This window comes from Tetrao urogallus (genome assembly GCF_951394365.1).
Source record: "Tetrao urogallus genome assembly, chromosome: 1".
Classification (NCBI taxonomy): domain Eukaryota; kingdom Metazoa; phylum Chordata; class Aves; order Galliformes; family Phasianidae; genus Tetrao; species Tetrao urogallus.
This window is the reverse complement of record NC_136813.1, coordinates 95505414-95524654: the sequence shown is the minus strand read 5'-3', so window position 1 is coordinate 95524654 and position 19241 is coordinate 95505414. Positions and strand designations below refer to the sequence as shown.

At 34.4% G+C, this 19241-nt stretch overlaps 1 protein-coding gene across 1 annotated transcript in view; it reads right to left on the bottom strand.

Annotated features, from left to right (window-relative positions):
• Window positions 1–18214, bottom strand: part of TMPRSS15 (transmembrane serine protease 15) — a gene marked incomplete at both ends in the record, with an annotated part of 53053 nt that extends 34839 nt beyond the window's left edge. The window contains 11 exon segments of the mRNA XM_079539461.1: window positions 891–999; window positions 7111–7230; window positions 8496–8561; window positions 8564–8591; window positions 11295–11299; window positions 11302–11346; window positions 13003–13145; window positions 14656–14700; window positions 15191–15258; window positions 16216–16346; window positions 18070–18214. Of these exon segments, the coding sequence (XP_079395587.1) occupies window positions 891–999; window positions 7111–7230; window positions 8496–8561; window positions 8564–8591; window positions 11295–11299; window positions 11302–11346; window positions 13003–13145; window positions 14656–14700; window positions 15191–15258; window positions 16216–16346; window positions 18070–18214 (905 nt within the window).
• Window positions 18215–19241: the final 1027 nt, after the last annotated feature.

Genomic DNA, 19241 nt, shown 5'->3' with positions numbered 1-19241 from the left:
CTGAATGAACTCAAAGAGTAGAGCTCTCAAAGGAGTCTTTGGAAGGAAGAATTTCAAATCTTATTCAATTTTCAAAATATTTCCTTAATCTGTTTTAAAACTTTTTTTTTACAAAACTAATACTTCTCAATATCAAAGAATGGTTGTTATTGTAAAGCCATCATCATAATCACTGCCTCTCAATTCAGTAACTTCTGAACTGACAATCATTCTGTGGATTTTAGAAGCTTCAAACTTCTAATCACCTGTCTTATTTTAGGTGTATACTTTAGGATGAGATTTGTCACGTACTATAGCTATCTTTGTCCTTCCTGGGCAATAAAGAGAACCTAGAGTATCAAAGTCAAGTAGCTGCCCATCCCTATAGGTGTGTATGCTTGGTTAAACAAATTTTACCTCCTTTGCTGAGAACTTCTGTTATGATGCTATTCAGTCATATGTGTAATTTTAAAATATTTCTAAATGAATTAGGACCTTAAATACAAATAATTTCAAATTGAACTTTGTATCCCTAAATGATGGGAATTCTTGAATTCTCCACTTTTTAAAAATAGTGATGTCTTATAAAGTTAGTAACTAAAGGCTACTGTATACTATATGTATTGCAATTATTTTGAGTTGTATGATTTATTGTAAGCTTACAAATACATTCTTGTACATACATGCAGCACATCTGATTTATCAAAATCATACACCACAACTATCATTATTAGTGTCAGTTTGGGGTCTGCAAGTTTTTAAAGAAATACAAAGGAGAAAATGCTATTTCGTATTTTCCATGCTATGATATTTGAGAATACAAACAAATGACAGAGGGTTGATGTACAGGAAACAATATCACCTCATAATTGAACAAATGTTAAGTAGAAAATCATCAGAAAATGCCTTACAGTATAATCCACTGGCAAACAATATTTGCATTATATGGTTTTGGATAATTCATAGAGTGAAAAGACCCAGAGGAATCAGTCAGCATGAATTTTCCATCACAAATCGCAGCTGTAAAAATATAATGAAGAACATTTGTCAAAATGCCATTTGAAAAATGGAAGCAGTGTCAAAGTGATAGCGACCTTAAATATTAGTTTGCAACTATTACCTAGGAAATACCTTGTAAGCAAGAATGGAATGATAAACTAAAACACATTACCATCCCACTCCCATTTCAAATTCCTGTGATTATTTAATCTCAAAATAGTACAGTATTATAGACAATTTAATTTTTACGTTAGAGACAATGCAACTAATCCAAACTAGTCTAAATCAATCAGTCTAATTAAAAATCTGATTAATTCAACTGTCTTTCATTTTACTTTTTACATTATTAAAGAATTTTCTCTTAGTATTTCTTATCTACTGCTATTTTAAATGAGGAAAACGTGTCTGGAAACAATCTGATATCATGTTAATGATGTCAAGAAGGGATATGGTTGACATTGTTTTCTCTACTTTTACGAGCTCCCTGGTTCCTTACCTTACATTTTACTAATTACTCAAAGAGCTAAGTGGATATTCTGTATCCTTTCAGCTATCAAGTCTAAGCCAAACCTCCTTCATTATGATGTAATTTTCAAGATATTTGTATTAGTTTTATTTTCTTGGTCTTGCAATTTCATTTTATGCATGCTCAGTTTAAAAATCAATTAGTTAAAAAAAAATCATATTTTTAAGCTTCCACAAGACTAAAAATATTAATTCATGTAGAGTTTTTTTTTTATTTCTGAAGACATTTGAAGCACTGTTGAAACCTTTGTTGCATCTCATTGAACGTGATGCAAAGATTCCGAGGATGGTTTTCCTTCAGTTTTTAAGAAAGCATCATATTTTCAAATAATGCTATAATCAATACATGATTAGCTGAAGAGGTAAATGACAAGTTCATCAGTTTGAGACTGATAACCAGAATTAGATACAGCTTTTCATTAACGTCAGAAGTGAAATCATACCTATAATGACTATTCAAATTATGAATGATCAATCATATTGAAAATTAAATGGAAATTTTATTGACCATAGTTCTCCTCTGGGAAATGATTACATAAAATGATAAATCAGTACTCCTTGCCTGTTCATTTGATAAGTGTAAAATTCTTTCTGACTATCACTGCAAACATAACATAAAAATCAGGCTTTTCTTCTGTCAGGTTCAGTCATACTGTGTTAATAAAGGTTGTGTAGAATGAATTTCTTTAACAATTACAGGACTCAAGAATAAGCTGGAATAGAAACTTGTTAGCATGTTCCATTTTGCAACTCTCATGGTCTATGGGAGGAAGCCAGACCATGTATGGTTTTAAATACATGGAGAAAGTAGGTCTATGAAAGAGACTTACTATTCTATACAATCTTCTAATCAGATTAGACTAAAGTTTTGGAGCAGGCATAGAGTGACTTTTTCTGTCCCTTTGAATATGTATATTCCCTGTTTTCACTAATGTGTTAAAATTTACAACTATTTTTTTTTACTTAATGGACAGAGAAAATACTATGGATATCTTTCCAAAGTCAGTATTAATAAAATATTCAGAAATAGTAGAGGAAAAGAAGAAATCATTAACAAAGATATTTAATGGAGACATTTAAAAACATAAATCCGCAACTTAGTTTTCAGTTATAGCAGAATGAAAGTTTGGCTGTACTTGTGGGATGAATTTCAGGTTTCAACACACTTAATTGCACATGCAGTCACCAAATGGAAACCAACAGGTATGAGGAACACAGGAAAAGGACTGGAAAAAATAACAGATACCATGAATGAAGAAAGGGAAAGGCAGTGCAAGATAGTAGATATAAGTAATAACAAATAATGTGATATAGAATTCCCTATTTGATTCCATTATTACTGTAAGAAGAGTAAAATTAGTGTAAGAAGAGGAAGAAATGTGCCTAGCTCTGAGGTGTGAAGTGTGAAAAACAGCAGTACTGCTAACAAATGGCTAGCAAGACGCATGCTAACCTAAAAAGGGTTTTTTAGTACCTGCAATAATAATTAAAACCTCTAACATACTGTTTTTATAAAAATAGTGACTATTTTGCTCTTTTCAACAATTACTTGCTGTTCTTGTTTTCTTTTCCTTTCTTCTTACCTCCTAAGAGATATTGAGTAACCTGAAACAGGACAAAGAGATAAAGACAAAAGCTCTTAAGTTGCTCTCCACTGTCTAGGAATAGTAAATGCTTGATATCTTAGGAATGACCTGGAAGGTGGCAGAAAGCCATCAGTATGCTCCTAGCAGTTCCACATCGCAGGGTAGAGACTGGCAGAGTAACAAAGAAGTTCACTTTTTCTTTTTCCTGGAGCTCTCAGAGAAGCCTCAGCTGTTTTCCTAACGAGACAGGAGACATCTCTTATAGGCATCACTTGCACTGCTTCCCAACATGTCTCTGTCCATTTTTGTTTATTCATGTGGTATACAGGGAGTATTAAGAAGGCTTAATCCTGTTATTCCTGCATTCCATGGAGAAGCTCCCTGAACTGGTCAGATCAAGTCCACAAATTTCATTTGATAGGCTCTTTTTCTGCCAAGGGCAGCATATTTCTTCCTGGCTTTCGTATGATTGATCACTCTCAGTACTCTAGTAATGTTGTGAGGTAGGTAATCACAAAATGTTACCCTAGACATATAATAATTGAGATGAGAGTCTGCAAAGTGAAACAGCTCCTGGGCTCAGGCTCCAATCTCCTTTTCCTTATACTCATGTGCTACATGGCTGCTTTTCATCATTGCAAGCTATTATTAATAGATGCTGTTCAGACTTTTGCATTTCTCTAGAGACCCTTTCACTGAAATTGCTAACTGTACTTTTGCAATGGCCTTTTGTTACTGCACTGCATTGCAGAATCAGAGAGAAACCTTTCAAGATAATTTTCATCAATAAAAGCAAACAATGAAGGTGTTCATTTTCTGAGAATGTTAGACTTTCCTGAATTCTGTTTAATGCACAAAAAGACTATTAAATATTCCACACATATCCTATATTTTAATACTACAAATGTACTATAAACTCACAAGCACTTGACAAAGCTAATCACCATAGAAAAACAAACTGAGTTGTTTAAAGGGTGGCAACTCCATTGTGTGAAAGAACAAGAAGAATTACCTTCCAGCTATAAAGCTCACTGTAAGACACTGACATATTTCTGAAAATCTAGACAATTTTACCACATTGCAGCCTTCAGGACACTACTGAATCATGTATACATAACTTTGACTGCAAGTGGATGAATATCAATGTATGAGTATCAATTAAATTCTCATCTATAACAGGTAGGGTTGTAATAACTTTCATAAAATATAAGTAAAACTTATAAATTTGAATCTAATTATTCAAAGTAGCAAAAAAGATTTTTATGAGATATATATTGCTAATTATTAACTATTATAAGGACCTTCACTTTTTTATTTAGCTGTGTCCACAATAAAAACATAATTCACCAAAACCAAAATCCCACATCTTAGAACAACAGTGAAAAAATAGAAATGAATTACTGAATAACTCTTTGGTGTTGTGCTGCCCCAAACCCTGCAGTAGCTACTTTAGGATCTTCAGCTTTCCTCAATGTAGAGTGATCTTGCATCTGATCATGCAGCTGTGGATGCAGCTATTAAGATAAATAGAGATTTTGATGTTTTTCAATGGATATGCTAAGTATATTGAAAGATAGTTCCCCCAAAGTTTTGACTAGATCTCCCTTCTCAGCTGGCTGCAGTCAAAAAAAAATGTAAGTAACAAGCAGGTCTGCAATTAGCATTTTGGTGTGAAGAAGATTCCACTTCTGACAGGAGTCATATAAAAGTTATTAAAAATATCAATCTTTTGTTCACTTCTTTGTTTTTAAACCAGAGTTCAGCAATTCACATATTTCTGAATATTTAGGCCAGACTGACTTCATCACCCAGGAGAGCTCAGAAATATGTTTACACAACAGAATTGAAATAAGTTTTCCTGACTCCTCTAGTACAAAATTATATTTTCTAAAAAACACCTCAGGGAGCTAATTGCTCCAGCATCTCTCAGAACATTAAAAAGTTTTCTTTGCAAGAAAATACTAGAGGTAAGACTGTGAAAAGCAACACAGACATTAGCAAGTGTACCTCCCCATCAAAAAGCTGCATTTTGGTACACAGTAACAGACTCCTTGGTACAATTTGACAGTATTCACTGCTAAATGGAGCATTGCCAATTCTGCAGCAAAAAAAAAAAAAAAAAAAAAAAAAAAAAAAAAAAAAAAAAAAAAAGGGCTCAGGGAAATTAGGTAAGGGTGAAGGATGTAATTTTTTTGGCTGTAAGATTTTCACAGAATCATAGATCAGTTGAGATTGGATGGATGAACCTTGTCCAACATCATGCTCATGCAGCGTCACCTAGAGCTGTCTGCTGAAATGTTCACATTATAGAATCATAGAATCACCAAAGCTGGAAAAGACCTCTAAGATTATGTAGCTCAAATGTCTGCCTACCACCATTATTGCCCACTAAACCATGTCCCTCAGTACTATATCTACATGGTTCTTGAGCACCTCAGGGACAGTGATTCCACCACCTCCCTGGGCAGCCTCTTCCAATGCACTACCACTCTTTTAGAGAAGAAATTTTTCTTAATGCCCAACCTGAACATCCCCTGGCACAACTTGAGGCCTGTTGTCTTATTGCTATCATCTAGTAGAAGAGTCCAACTCCCACCTTGATACAATCTCCTTTTATTGAGTTTTAGCGACTCATAAGGTCTCCCCTGAGTCTCCTCTTCTCCAGGCTAAACAATCCCAGATCCCTCAGCAGCTCCCCATAAGAATTGTGCTCCAAACCCTTCACCAGCTTTGTTGCCTTTCTATGGACATGCTACAAATCATCATCGTGCATTTCTAATTGTGGTTAGCAACTTAATATTTTTCTAGTCCCATTTCCTAGCACTCAATGTAACAAGATGGAAATAGATTGCCAACAAAGGGTGCCATGATGTGAGTCACTCTCAACCATTCTGCCCACAAAATGTTGCCACAGGACACCCCTATCACACCAACTAAGCCTGAGAATGCGGAGGCAGGAGGGAGGTGGTGTCACTTCATGTGAGATACAGACTCACAGAATACAACTTTTCTGATAGAGCAGTAGCCAGACTTTCAAGGAGGTGGCCAATTGATCTAAATTTCTTACCACTAAAATGAAAAAAATTCCTCTCCATTCAGTATGAATGGTTTTAAGCTCTATGAATCCTTAGCTGTGTATAATCATTTCACAGAGGGCAAATTTCAACTGTTTTAATTTACTTTATAATTTTACCAAAAATACATTAGAATAATAAAAACAAATCTAAATAAAAAGTAAATTCAAGATATTCTTAGTTTAGTACACTTTTAGTTGAAGCATAGGAGATTTTACCAGGAAAAGCCAAACAGATATTTTATAGCCAGTGTTACTGTAGAAACTTTACAATGGGATCGGGCATATCAGCTTAGTTCTTGCCTCATTTTTCTATGCACAAAGCCAAAACCAATTATCTGGTGACATAGAGAAGATTAGCAAGGAGAATACATTGTTTTTAATGAAAAGCATAGTGAAATAAAATATCACTGAACCAGAGCGTATCTAGTATATTATGAAAATCTGTTTATAGTATTTTTTATGATGATATTTTTAATGATGGAATCAAAAGATAAACCTGTCTTCTAACGCTAAATATGACAGTAAGTAACTTCTGATACTGGATAATGTGATTTAACATTTGTTTTTGGAAAGAACATATTTGGTATTACTAGTACACAACTTCACATGAGATTTTGACATTGTTTTATATTTTCTATTATATTTATTTCTATTTCTATTAATTTATTTATAGTTATTAATACATATATTAAACATCATCTTCTATATCATTTTGTATTAATGTAGATGCCTTGTGTTATTTTCTTCTTATATACTGAGCACATTATTCATCAATTAAAATTTTAAATGAAATTGCATTTACAAGATAAGGGTTATAACACTTAGATATTGTTGCTAGTATTTTTAGCAGAGTTAATGAAGCTAATTGCTTATGAAGTACTTAAAAAATACTGACAGTTTTAAGTACACTCAGAAATACTGCTTTAAATAGATTTACATTCTTACCACATCTTTTTTCAGATTCATCTGAACCATCTGGGCAGTCCAAGATTCCATCACAAAATAAATCCTTTCCAATGCAGGTTACTCCATCATCACAAATTTCAGCAGGCGGCAAGCACTCAACTGAAATAGAAAGCAAAACAGCAATAACAATAAAGCAGCAATGCAGTTTTACTACAATGGAAAATTGACTTACTTTTGGCTACTCTAGCACAAATCAAACCAACCACTCTATTGTGTTTCACAAAACGGCATTTTTAGAAGCCAGGAATGAAATATTGCATACTAAAAAGGAATGTTTAGCACAGAGTAGAGAATGGTATGAGAAGTGGTGTATTTTTAAAAATTATGTTTGAAGCAGGGCTAGAAGAAAATTTCCGTGAATTCGCATCTCCTTCGTCTACTTAAATAAACTATTTCATGCAATATACAGAATACATTTCCAAATTCCTTAATTCTTTGTAATTTGATTAAGTAAATGCATTTTTTATATAAATGTATGTAAAAGTAACAAGGACTGGAAATTTTTTTTGATGCATGGTAATGTTTCAGACTGATTTACAAATAAAAACTTTCAGTGTTAGCAGCAAAAAGCAAAAGAGCTGCCATTTTGAATCCAATCGGTAACCAAAACTACATCAGTCAAGTGATGGAGGTGTTAGTGTCAATAAATTAATTGCCATGGATGAGTGAAGATGAGACTGCATTCTAGACAGAAAAACAAAACCTTATCAATAATCTAGGAATATGCTTTGCCCGATACAGAAGAAAACACTGTTTACATATGACATAATCCACTCTAGATTAGTTCTTCAAATCATAAAACTAAACAGCATTGCCATCTACTGGATATAAATAAATTAACATTTTCTAATGAAACATTTTGGCTTCTTTTGGAAACAGTAAATTATCCTTAATTGTAATATGACTGCTGAAGTCAACTTAGAAATGGCAGTAAATAAATAAGACCTCTTTAAAAATGCTTATAAATGTCATATATATTTCACCATTTTATGAGACTAGGGGAAGTTTTCAACAATTCAAACAGGTTTGGCTTTCCATCCATCAGAATTACTGTGAGAGTTTGTTACCAGTTAAGAATTTCCTTTAAACCCTAAGAAATAATATGCATCAAAAATGAACAGTCAGTATGCATATCAATATACATATATCAGCATTTGTATAACTCGTGAAGCATTTGTGTAGAATGTACAGTCTCTTTGAAGAGGCCTCTCTTGTCAAATCAAAGGTAAATCTACATATTGTGTACTTGCAGAAATGAAATGCAAGAAATAATATGAAAACAAGATATACAAAAACAGTGTAACCCTAAGATCCCAGACTATTTCATGTAATTGCCCTGCTTCTTCCCATACAGAGTTACCTACCTGAAGTTATAGCAGCCTTGCTTGTTGTGAGTTGTTCTGAACCTGCATAAACACAACCCTGCGTAGAACTTTACTTCTTAGTCTCTGAAAGTACCCCTACAGTTGTTTGGGCATTACTAAGAAGCTACTGATCTGCTGTTATGAGATCTGCATTATTCACTGCATCTTGAAACCCCAGCTCAGGTAATGGTATTGTAACTCCAGTTTAAGTGATTTGAATCTGATTGTCAAATGTCAAAATAAATTTAAGAGAAATACATTGAAACCAAAATTATTGTAAATTACATTCTTTTATACTTAGTCTCGTGCATTTTCAATAACTTCAAAATGCTTTTTAAAAATTTATTAAAAGAATCATAGAACATAGAACAATAATGATTTCTTGTCTTCTCTTTCCCTTCCCTATTCTGATTGGGGTTGATGCCAGAGAACAGACAGACTCACAGGATTTGTTGAATAAAAGAGAAGTTATGAGAATTTCAAATTACTACTAAACATATAAGTACTTCTTCATATAAATAACATTGCCTAACAAATTAGTGGTCACAGTATAAGGAGACTCAAATCTGTGTAGTTGCATATTTACATACTGGCATATTTACATATATGTGTTTTTACATATTTACAAATAGTCAAATGCCTAGGTACTTGAGTAGACTTACATTAGTGATAGTAAATTGGAAAAAAATCTGTTTCATATTTTCTTAGGATTGTTCCACATACCTTTCCACAAGAGATTTTTTTAATAACAATCTTCATCTTATTGAGGATGTCTCTGGACATTCTCAGTTCCTACTTTCTCCTTTTTTCCTCTTTAAATTTGTATTAGCATGCCTCTGTACTTTTTTACTTATATCAACACTTAAATATGTGTCATTACAGTCAATGACCCTTTCAGTTTATGAGATGACAGACTAGAAGGAATAAAGTGGGAAATGTAGTAAAGTCTTCTTTATAGTTTATCATCTATCACTTTTGCTGTTAGTAGTTGCTGATCACTAGAGTCAGAGACAGTTAACTTTTGTTAGGTGTTCTTACTCAAACTTACTGGTGCACAAACTTGCATGAGGATTTGCTAATAATTTTCTATCAAATCATGTTGATTTGGCAAACACTATTAAGCTAAGCTAAGTCATTTTGTAGTAAATGGACCATTCAGGTCCATTATATGCAGCAAATCTGAGGACAGAGTTCAAAGACAGAGGAGAGAGCAGAGAAAGTGCAGGGAGTGTGCAGCTGGATGGACTGTTTTCTCACAGCTCACTCAGCAGAGGACATTACTCATAGCTTCACAGTAGTTTGTGAAGTATTACATGCATACGTATCTACCTAATTTACTTCTTGTTGTCTCATTTAATGGATCATTATTTTGGGAGGAAATAACTGTTTAATAGATGCATGCATGAGCAGGCTGTTCTAATAAAACAAATCTTGAAGGTTGTAAAAATAGGGTTATTACAGGTGTTACTCCCAAATATGCACATATAAGTTGATGACAAAAGCCACAAAAGCAAAGGCATAGGACAGTGGCAGAGGCATTAGTAGTATAAATACAAATCATACATGCTCAGTTACTGAGCAGTTTCACTAACAGAATATGTGAGGTGGATAAAGTAGGCTTTAGGGTTAACAGAGAGAGTAAGCTCAAGTTCCAACAGATATACCATACTGCATATGGTAAAATGTGGACTTGGGACTAAGAAAGAACAAGGAAGCTAGTAGTATTAGCAAGCATATAAAAATAACTGGATTTGGGAGTTGTAATCAGTGAGCCTTATGGGTCTCTTCCAACTCAAGGTATTCTATGATTCTGCGATCTCACGGAGACCCAAAAAAAGAGGGAAGAAATCCATCCATGCTAGAAATACTATTGCAATTCCAGTTTAGGATGCCAGCATCTCCTTGCTCCCTTCCCCCTTCCTCCCCCTCACTCTCATTTTCTTCTTGCTATGGACTAGCAACACTGACCTTAGGACTCAAAGTGACGTTCAGATAGCAGGCCAGAGAAAGTGATAGCTAGGAGAAAATCTGTGTATTATCAGTTTTTAATGGTATCATTGGGAATAAAGAGTAGCAACTGTATACTTTGGACTATGTGCGTTAATAGGCCTATAAAAGGACTAACATTTATTTATTTATTTATTTATTTATTTATTTATTTATGAGTGTAATTAGGCTACTGATAAATAGTTGGCTCCTATATTTATAAGTCTATACGTAACATATGTATCTTGACTTCATACTAATTGCACAATGTGCCTGATTTGGTACCACGATTCTGCCCTGGATAATTTATATGTGGCAACTTGTATGTATTATGTGTATCTGTATCTTGTGCTAAAAAGGACATGTTATACTACTCATCTCTCTGGCTTACTTTTGGTGGGTTTCTACTATGCAAGCTTGAGAGACAGAGATGTGTCTGCCCTGTTCCCTATACTCACAAGTCTTCCAGTGATAGCAGAATTAAAATCTACTAACATTACTCAGTGTACTAGGAACCGTAGTATGTGAATCTATCTGTCTGAATCTATGAAAATGTCAGCATGTGGCTCAGATGGTTGACCGATTCAACTTTTGTTTTGATCCTCAGAATAAGCTCTTACAGCTTTTGTACAAATTCAGATTACTGGTGTCTCGTATGGTCAAAAATGATGAAGGGCAGCTATCACTGAATGAACACTGACAATTCCCAAGTATAATCAAGGCGGCTTTCTTAAACTAGACCAGCTGAACAGTAAGCCTATGTTTCTTCTGCTGTACGGATGCAAAAAATAGCTTCTGTTTTATGAAGGATACTGACCTGATGAAGTTAAAGGCAGTATTGTAGTAGCAGGATTTTCAGCAACAACTGAAAGAAATCAAGTTCATTATGAACTCCTTTTATAGTGCAATATCTATTTTTATACAAAATAGAAAGAAAACACAGTCAAAAATCCTCAAAAGCTGTGGCTTTTTCTCTTTGTATCACTAACAGTATCCTGCTTCTCTATTTTTGACCATTTCTCATTTTCTCAGACACTGACCTTCCAAAGGAGGAAAAGTCTCGTAATTCCCTTCTATCCTGAGTCTCTGTTTATTATCTCACATATAAAATGTCTTTATCTTGGAAATCTCTTGACTCTTTTATACCATGGAGCTTTTCAGAGCATCTGCATCATAAAGCAGTATTTATATCAGATAAATTAGTTAAAATTAATCTGGAATTGTTTGCAAGATAGAAAGTTACTCTTAGTCACTATGGAAATTTATTTGGAGCAAGTCACAGATAAGTGTTATAGTTCATTCCCTCTATGATATGAAATAGAAACAAAGTTTGTCTTGAAGAACATACTGAGACATTGAAAGCAAAAGTGCTATGTATACGTAGGATCGTTAGTTACAGTTGTTACTTTATTGCAGCACTCCTGATAGAATAGACAGATGACATCTCATGTGAAAAGAGACATTTTAATGATGCACATCAAGAAAAGTTTTACTGCTTTAAAATTCATCAACAGATATGTAATCTTTTAAAAAGCTCTTCATAATTTCGTTTGGAGGCATTTTTCAAGTATAATAAGCAATTGCTTTCCACAGTGACATGCAGCTATTTAGAACAAGTTGTTAAATGTGGTGCAGATAGTAAAAAGAAGTAAGGATGTCAGGACTCTAAATTTAGCCTTTGAATAGCGGAAGTACTTTGCAAGAAATGCACCTTTTAGAACAGAGTAAGAAATGTTGCATAACAAATGTTTTACTCCTCTTAAGGCAATCAGTAGCTACTTGATAGTAGCTCCATCAGGACTTCAAATGTCAGCTAATCAACTTCTACTTCAAAGGATTCAAATTGTTTTTTATTATTATACTTAGTGAAGGCCTATTTTGAGTCTTACTGAAATTAAAAAAAAAGATTCTCATTGATTTTGCTGGGCTTTTTCTTAGGTTTTGCCCAGTTTTCTAGTACTTGCTTAAAATCACTATATTTGAGTATTTCCAAAATTTGAAAACATCTAGTTTTTAAAGCCACATCATTTGTTTCCCATTTACACTTTACCTAAGTATCAGAGGAATTTGATACTAAGGTATCCTTCTCCAGAAGTCACAGACTGTATTAGCTTGCTATTCTTTTTGACATCTTTTCAATAAATAAGTCCTCAGTCACTGTGAAGCTGAACCACTTTCCTTATTCTTGAGCAAAACAAATTGATAGTTGCATTTACTTATGAAATACAGTCCAGGCTTAATTGCATTAATCTGAGGGACAATGAAATTACAAGTGTTATGCTGCATAAAATAGATGCAGTTGGGTGCTTTTGACTGGGAAATCCCTACTTTTACCTTTATTTCTTCCACAGGGGACATACACTAAACTGATTCATACTTTCTGTTTGACAAAGTTCTTTCACCTGCTGATGGAGATGGAGTAATGGAGAACACCCATAAGCATAACAATCCTTCTGATGGTTGGGATCCAAAGTTTTTGCTCATATTAATAGCAGTTTTCAAGGATTTATATTAGCATTACCTGTGATTTGTATGCTGTTCACATCAATTTTCAAGGTCTGAGAAAGATCAGTTGCATTTGAGTTGATACCTGAAAGTAACTCATTCTTTATTTTCTCAGCTGTTATTCCCTGGGTAAGATAGAGGCCGAAGATCACAACAACACTAGCAATATAAAACAGAAAGTTAAGCAAGATAATGGAATCTATGATTTGAATTACTGATATTTTGACTACATTTAATTATAATAGGGGTTTCACTTGTAAACTTGTAGTATCATAAAGTGATGGCTGGTTAATATAAGGAAGGAAAAACTCTTAATTTTAGCTTAGAACATTAGAACATTGGAGAAACTGTTTTTATCTCCCTTGCAACTCTTAGATCCATTGTAGGAGAGAAAAAGCAATAGCACTATTATTAATGCAATGAAAATGAATTGGAATAAACTGAAGAAGTAGGTTTACTCAATACTTAACAGGTCTTCTAGTTTAATCTCAAAAATATTGATGGTGAACCTGAAGTTTTCACGATATAAAAATATAACACAAACTGGTCAATGCTGGATAGCAAACATCCTCTATGGATTATGCTTTCGCAAGGATCTGCTGTGTGATTACCTATATTTCCATAAGTAAACAATAATGGATATAACCATAGATATTTTGAAATCAGTGGTTGTACTTTATTTAACTTCTATGAGGCCTGAATTTTATCCAGAATTTTGTTTCTTTGCAGTTTCTTACTCCATCATTATATACAATATTTGTAGCTAGATTGAAGTATCTGATTGAAGTCAAAGTATGATGTGTGCTGAAGATATATATTTTTTCCATTTACTTAGATTTAAGTGTGGTTGTTTATTTTTATTCCTAAGTGTTTATAGTATCAAATTGAAACAGACTCAGCAGTGTTTTTTGATATGGCCTGCAGCTGTACTGCAGGATTGAGCAGTTTGCAGTGTAAGGAAAAACTCTCCTCTTTAATTTCTTGTTTCTCATAACCTCTAGGCTGTGCTGAGTAAACAAAAGCTTTTATTGCTTTCATTGTGACTCAAAAGAGTTTTAAAGGTCAAATAATAACAAGGTTGCCCAAAGGGATAAACACCTTTTTAATGGCAAGAGTCAACGTGAAAATCATTTTTGAAATAAACAGATGTTATTTCAAAGCAGAAATGAAGACAAATGTCTAGATTTCTATTGCATTTGATGGAAGGAAACAAGCTGTTCTTTGGCATAATTGATCTTCTCCTGAAAAGGCATCCAAATATAATAGATGTGAAAACCTTAAAAGTAACTTTTTTTTTTGCCTTTATTTATAATCAGAGTTTTGAGCAACTAGCTCAGACATGCTTCTATCTTCAGTGAACAATTTTGATAAGTCTAATTCTACATGCAGAAACAAAAGTTTGCTACTTGGATCCATCTTCACAGAGACAAAAGCCTGTATGTAGTGCCTACTTCTTTTCCCTTAGTATTATAAAATAGTATTATAAAATCCTTCATAAGGTTATCATAGTCCATCTTTCCATGTAATTTGTTTTATAACGTCACTATTGATTCAAATCTGCTTCTGATTTTCAGCATAGATGTATTCATAGCTGGCAAATATCCTTATCCTATTAGTAAAATCCCTGTCTCCTGCTCATATCTAACTGAAAATTGTTGTATGCAATTACCCTGTTTCAGATGTCTTCAAGATTTCATTACCTTCTTCAGGGTTCCTATAGGAAAAAAAAAAAAAAGCATATTATTCTCCTTGAGCTTATAATGTTTAATGCTGTGGATAGGATGCAAGTGTGTTCTGGAACTGTATAAAAGTGGATTATAGTGTTATATTTGCTGTTTACACTCAAGACCATGTGAAGAGCAGTGCAGGTTGAATTAGTACCACAGAGTTCACTGCATTTACTGAACTGTTTTGCCAGATAGCCTTCCGTAGGACAACAGAGATAACAGGATATTGAGAAGTGAAATTAAGCTACTCTTACTCTGCCTATACTATGGATTCTTTAGGACACACAGGATGCAGCTTTAAATGGTGCCAAGTGACAGCTTCACTTGCAAATTCCTTAAGTGATACGATTTAAATGGACCTGAGTCCATAGAGACATATTAGTATATTTCCATTCATCTCAGGTTATGCCAACAGAAAATCTCTGTTCTGAACTTTATTCTAGATAGGAAGAACAGCAAACCTGCAAATTTACTTACTTGAACTGGAAAATTTCACATCTCTCAAATTTATTTCTCAGATCACTTGCTTGAAAGATTTCTTGTATCTATACAAAAAAGATAAATTTTTAACCAATAAAATAATGAAAAATACATGTACTTGCACACTGCATTCATGGTTTTAATATATTTTCCCTCCTCACACCTCATATCAGCAAACTTTATTTGATGCTTCACTGATTTTCACAAAGAAAGAATATAATGGACATGAGGATGTTGGTCGACACTTGTCTAAACATGAGACAGCAGTGTGCCCAAGTTGCCAAGAAGGCCAACGGCAGTCTGGCTTGTATCTGAAGTAGTGTTGTCAGCTGGAGCAGGGAGATGATTGTCCCTTTGTATTCAGCTCTGGTGAGACCACACTTTGAGTATGCGATCAGTTTCGTGCTCCTCATTACAAAAAGACATTGAGGCCCTGAAGTGTATTCAGAGAAGGGCAATCAAAGCTGTGAGGGGTCTGGAGCACAAGTCTTGTAAGAAGCAGCCGAGGGAGCTGGGACTGTCTAGTCTGGAGAAGAAGACACTCATAGAAGACCTTATCACTAAAATCTCCCTGGAGATTGCGGTGAGGTGACAGTTTGCCTCTTTTCCCATGCAACTAGAAATAGAACAAGAGGGAATGCCTCAAGTTGTGTCAGGGGAGGTTCACACTGGATATTTAGAAAAATTTCTTCTCAGAAGGAGTGGTCAGGATTTCGAACAGGCTGTCAGGGAGGCGGTGGAGTCACCATCCTTGGGAGTATTCAAGAAATATTTAGATGTGGTACTAAGGGACATGATTTAGTGGAGGAATATTGATGGTAGGTGGATGGTTGGACTGAATGATCTTGAGTGTCTTTTCCAATCTTGGTGATTCTATGATTCTATGATGACTTCTGATTAAGCTTAAGATACTAAATGTCACAGTCTGGGGAAAGTAAAAATGCATCATCAACAGGTTATGTTAGGAAATTAATGTAGCTACCGCATACTCTTGGTTTAACCAGAGATAAATAGGTTCTTACCAAGTGTTCAACATCAAAGGCAAGGACTTTGAAGTCCCCTGATGATTTATCTTGCAAAGCAGGAGAGAATGATGTCCCAGAAATTATTTTAAATGTTCCTGTGTAGCCTTGGCTATTTCCAGCAGTTTGAGCTAGATAATTAAAAATATAATTAAATATTTATAAATAATATAATAATTATAATAATATAAACAAATGTATTATATTTTATTCTATGCAGATCATAAAGATTATTTTTTTAACCTGTTTTGCTTTGTATAAAGAGATTTTGCCAAGTGCTGATTTTTCATAAGTTTCAGATCATTTTTGACAAAAGTAATAACTGTAAACATATGAATACAATTTGTCCTTGCTTCTCATTACTTTCAGTTTCATACTAAATGCTGAACTTTCCAACAGCAGTTTGAACAGTTAAAGGAGACAGTAGTATTACTGTGGGGGTGCATGAGCACTAGAACAGATTGTCTGGAGAGGTTGTGGAATCTCTATCCCTGAAGATATTGAAAAGCCATCCGCACATGGCTCTGGACAGACATCTCTAGGCAGCCCTGCTTGAGCAGGGTGTTGGACTAGAGTGTCTCCAGAGATCCCTTTGAAGCTAAATCATTCCCTGATTCTGTGAATCTCTATAACATGTGAAACTATGTCTAATATAAGGAACAAAACCTGGAAATTCTCAGATAAGAGCTGAATTAATGTGACTGATAGAAAATACCTTTTGTTTATCAGCTATATTACCAGGGGCATTTTTAGAATGGGATTAAAGGCATTAACATCCAAGAATGAATTTAAATAAAAGAGAATCTGACTAAGAAGTACTGTAACAGACAATTCGTGATGGAGGGACGTAAGCTAGTGACATATTTCCTAATATCAACCAGTAATTATATTACCTTAAGCTTCTATTTGTCCTTATAACTGCATATCTATTTAAACAAATGTTTCTAAGTAGTAGTTTTTTTTTCCTTTCTAAGTAAATCATGTCATATATAATTTAAAAAATGTCTTAGAAATATTATTTATACATGATGAAACTAATGCTAGTGCATCTGCTGTAAGAAAGACACCTGGGAAGTTCAACATCTCCCTTGTACTGGGGAGACCAGAAATGAACACAGCATTCCTGGTGAAGTGCACAGTTAATATAAATCTAAAAAAAAATCTTTAAACTAAAATTTCAATTCCTTTTAAAAGTCATTCTGTGTAGATTTCTTAAATTTACTTTACTTCAAACATCAGTTGTGTGATTTCCTCACATTATGAGCATCAAGTAGATACTGAGAATTACTTTGTATAAACCTTATATAATTCTAGGAGCTGACTGTCTACTACAGAATCTCTCTCCTAACTGTATAGATCAACAACAACAACAAAAAGATATTTTTTCTTTTTCCCTTTTTTTAAGAAAAGAAGATTCAAAGGATTCTAGGGCACTTTAAAATTCTCCAGAGACTCCAATGGATTATGTATGTCTTCATGTGTCAAACAATACACATAGTGAAAAAGCAAACAGTCATAGTTTGCAATATTATGTTCACTATTTGATGAATATGACTGAATAAACAAAGCTTTACAGTTTGGATTAAATTCCAAGGACTTCTCTTAAATTATTAGATGTGAAAATTCTCTCATTTCATCAGGCTTCAAGGCATGTGTCAGTGCTTTTATCTTGGCTTATTTTGTCTAGATCAATATCCAGAGAGGGAAGTGTAAAATAAGCAAACAAAAAACCAAGCCAAAAGCATTAGAATTATAGGAAGAAATACGAAATATAATTACAGTGACAATGATACTGTCCTCAAAATCTGAAGTTTTACTGAGGATCTCCTGAATAAGTTGAATGTTGGTACTTACCTTGTTTTAACTCCTTGATTGTTACCCATGAAAGTGCAATCAGCCCCACACAAACACACATCAAAAGTGCAAGCAGAGAAACAAACAAAATTTCATAGTAACTAAGAGGAACGTATTTCTCACGAGATGATTTTCTCAGCTTCATTTCTGTCCTGAAAGCTTGTACCAACAGAGGACTGACATGAGAAAGAAATAACCTGAAAATGAGGGTAATAATTCACATGAATCACAGAACCACAGAAGTGCAGGGGTTGGAAGGAATATTTATTTATTTACAGGAGACGCCTATCAATTAATTACACCATAAAACTTAATAGACAAGTTTTTTTTGCAACATTTCTGAGCGTTCATATTCATTAACAAGATACAAGATATGCAAAAATGAAGAAATCTCTTCAGAAAGGAAATATTAAAATTTCTGTCCCAGATTTAAAAAAAAAAAAAAAAAAAAAAAAAGCAAGAAGCAAAGAAATGCAAAATTTGTCATTATGACCCATCACAAACAATTCCAGCAGGCTCCAATGGTCCCAGCAGGGCAGGGCAGGGCAGAGAAGCCACCCTAGTGTGCTTGGAGAAAGCCTGGGTAGGGAAAGGCACACAGCACATGGCTACGAGGGGTGAGGGGAGCAGGATAAGGAGTGGCCCTACAGCACCCTGTGGAGAGCAGACTACGGAGATCCCACAGTGGAGCAGATTTCCACACTACAGCCATGGAGGAATTCACAGTGGAGCAAGTGCATGTCATCTGAAGGAAGCTGCAGAGGAAAGAGATCCCATGCTGGAGCAGGATCCAGGACTAAACAGCAGCATATGGGGAGGATCCCACACAGAAGCAGGTTGCTGGGAGGAACTGCAGCCTGCACAGGACCTGCACTGGAGCAGGGAAAAAGTGTGAGGAGAAAAGAGGCAGAAAGTAACTCTGAGAGGATGAAAACAGGCCCGATTCCCATTTCTCCTGTGCCACCGAGGGAGATGGGAGTTAGGAATGAAGGAGATGAGCCTAGGATGAAGTGGATTGGGAAAAAGGTGTTCTAGTTTTGTCTTTGTTTCTCACTATCCAAAAGAATTTTTAAGTGAAAATAAATTAATTTTCCCCATTTTCCTGTTTTACACATGATGAAAGTCCTGGAGAAAATACAAAATGGTGAGGGATTTTCTTGTTTTAATCTCAG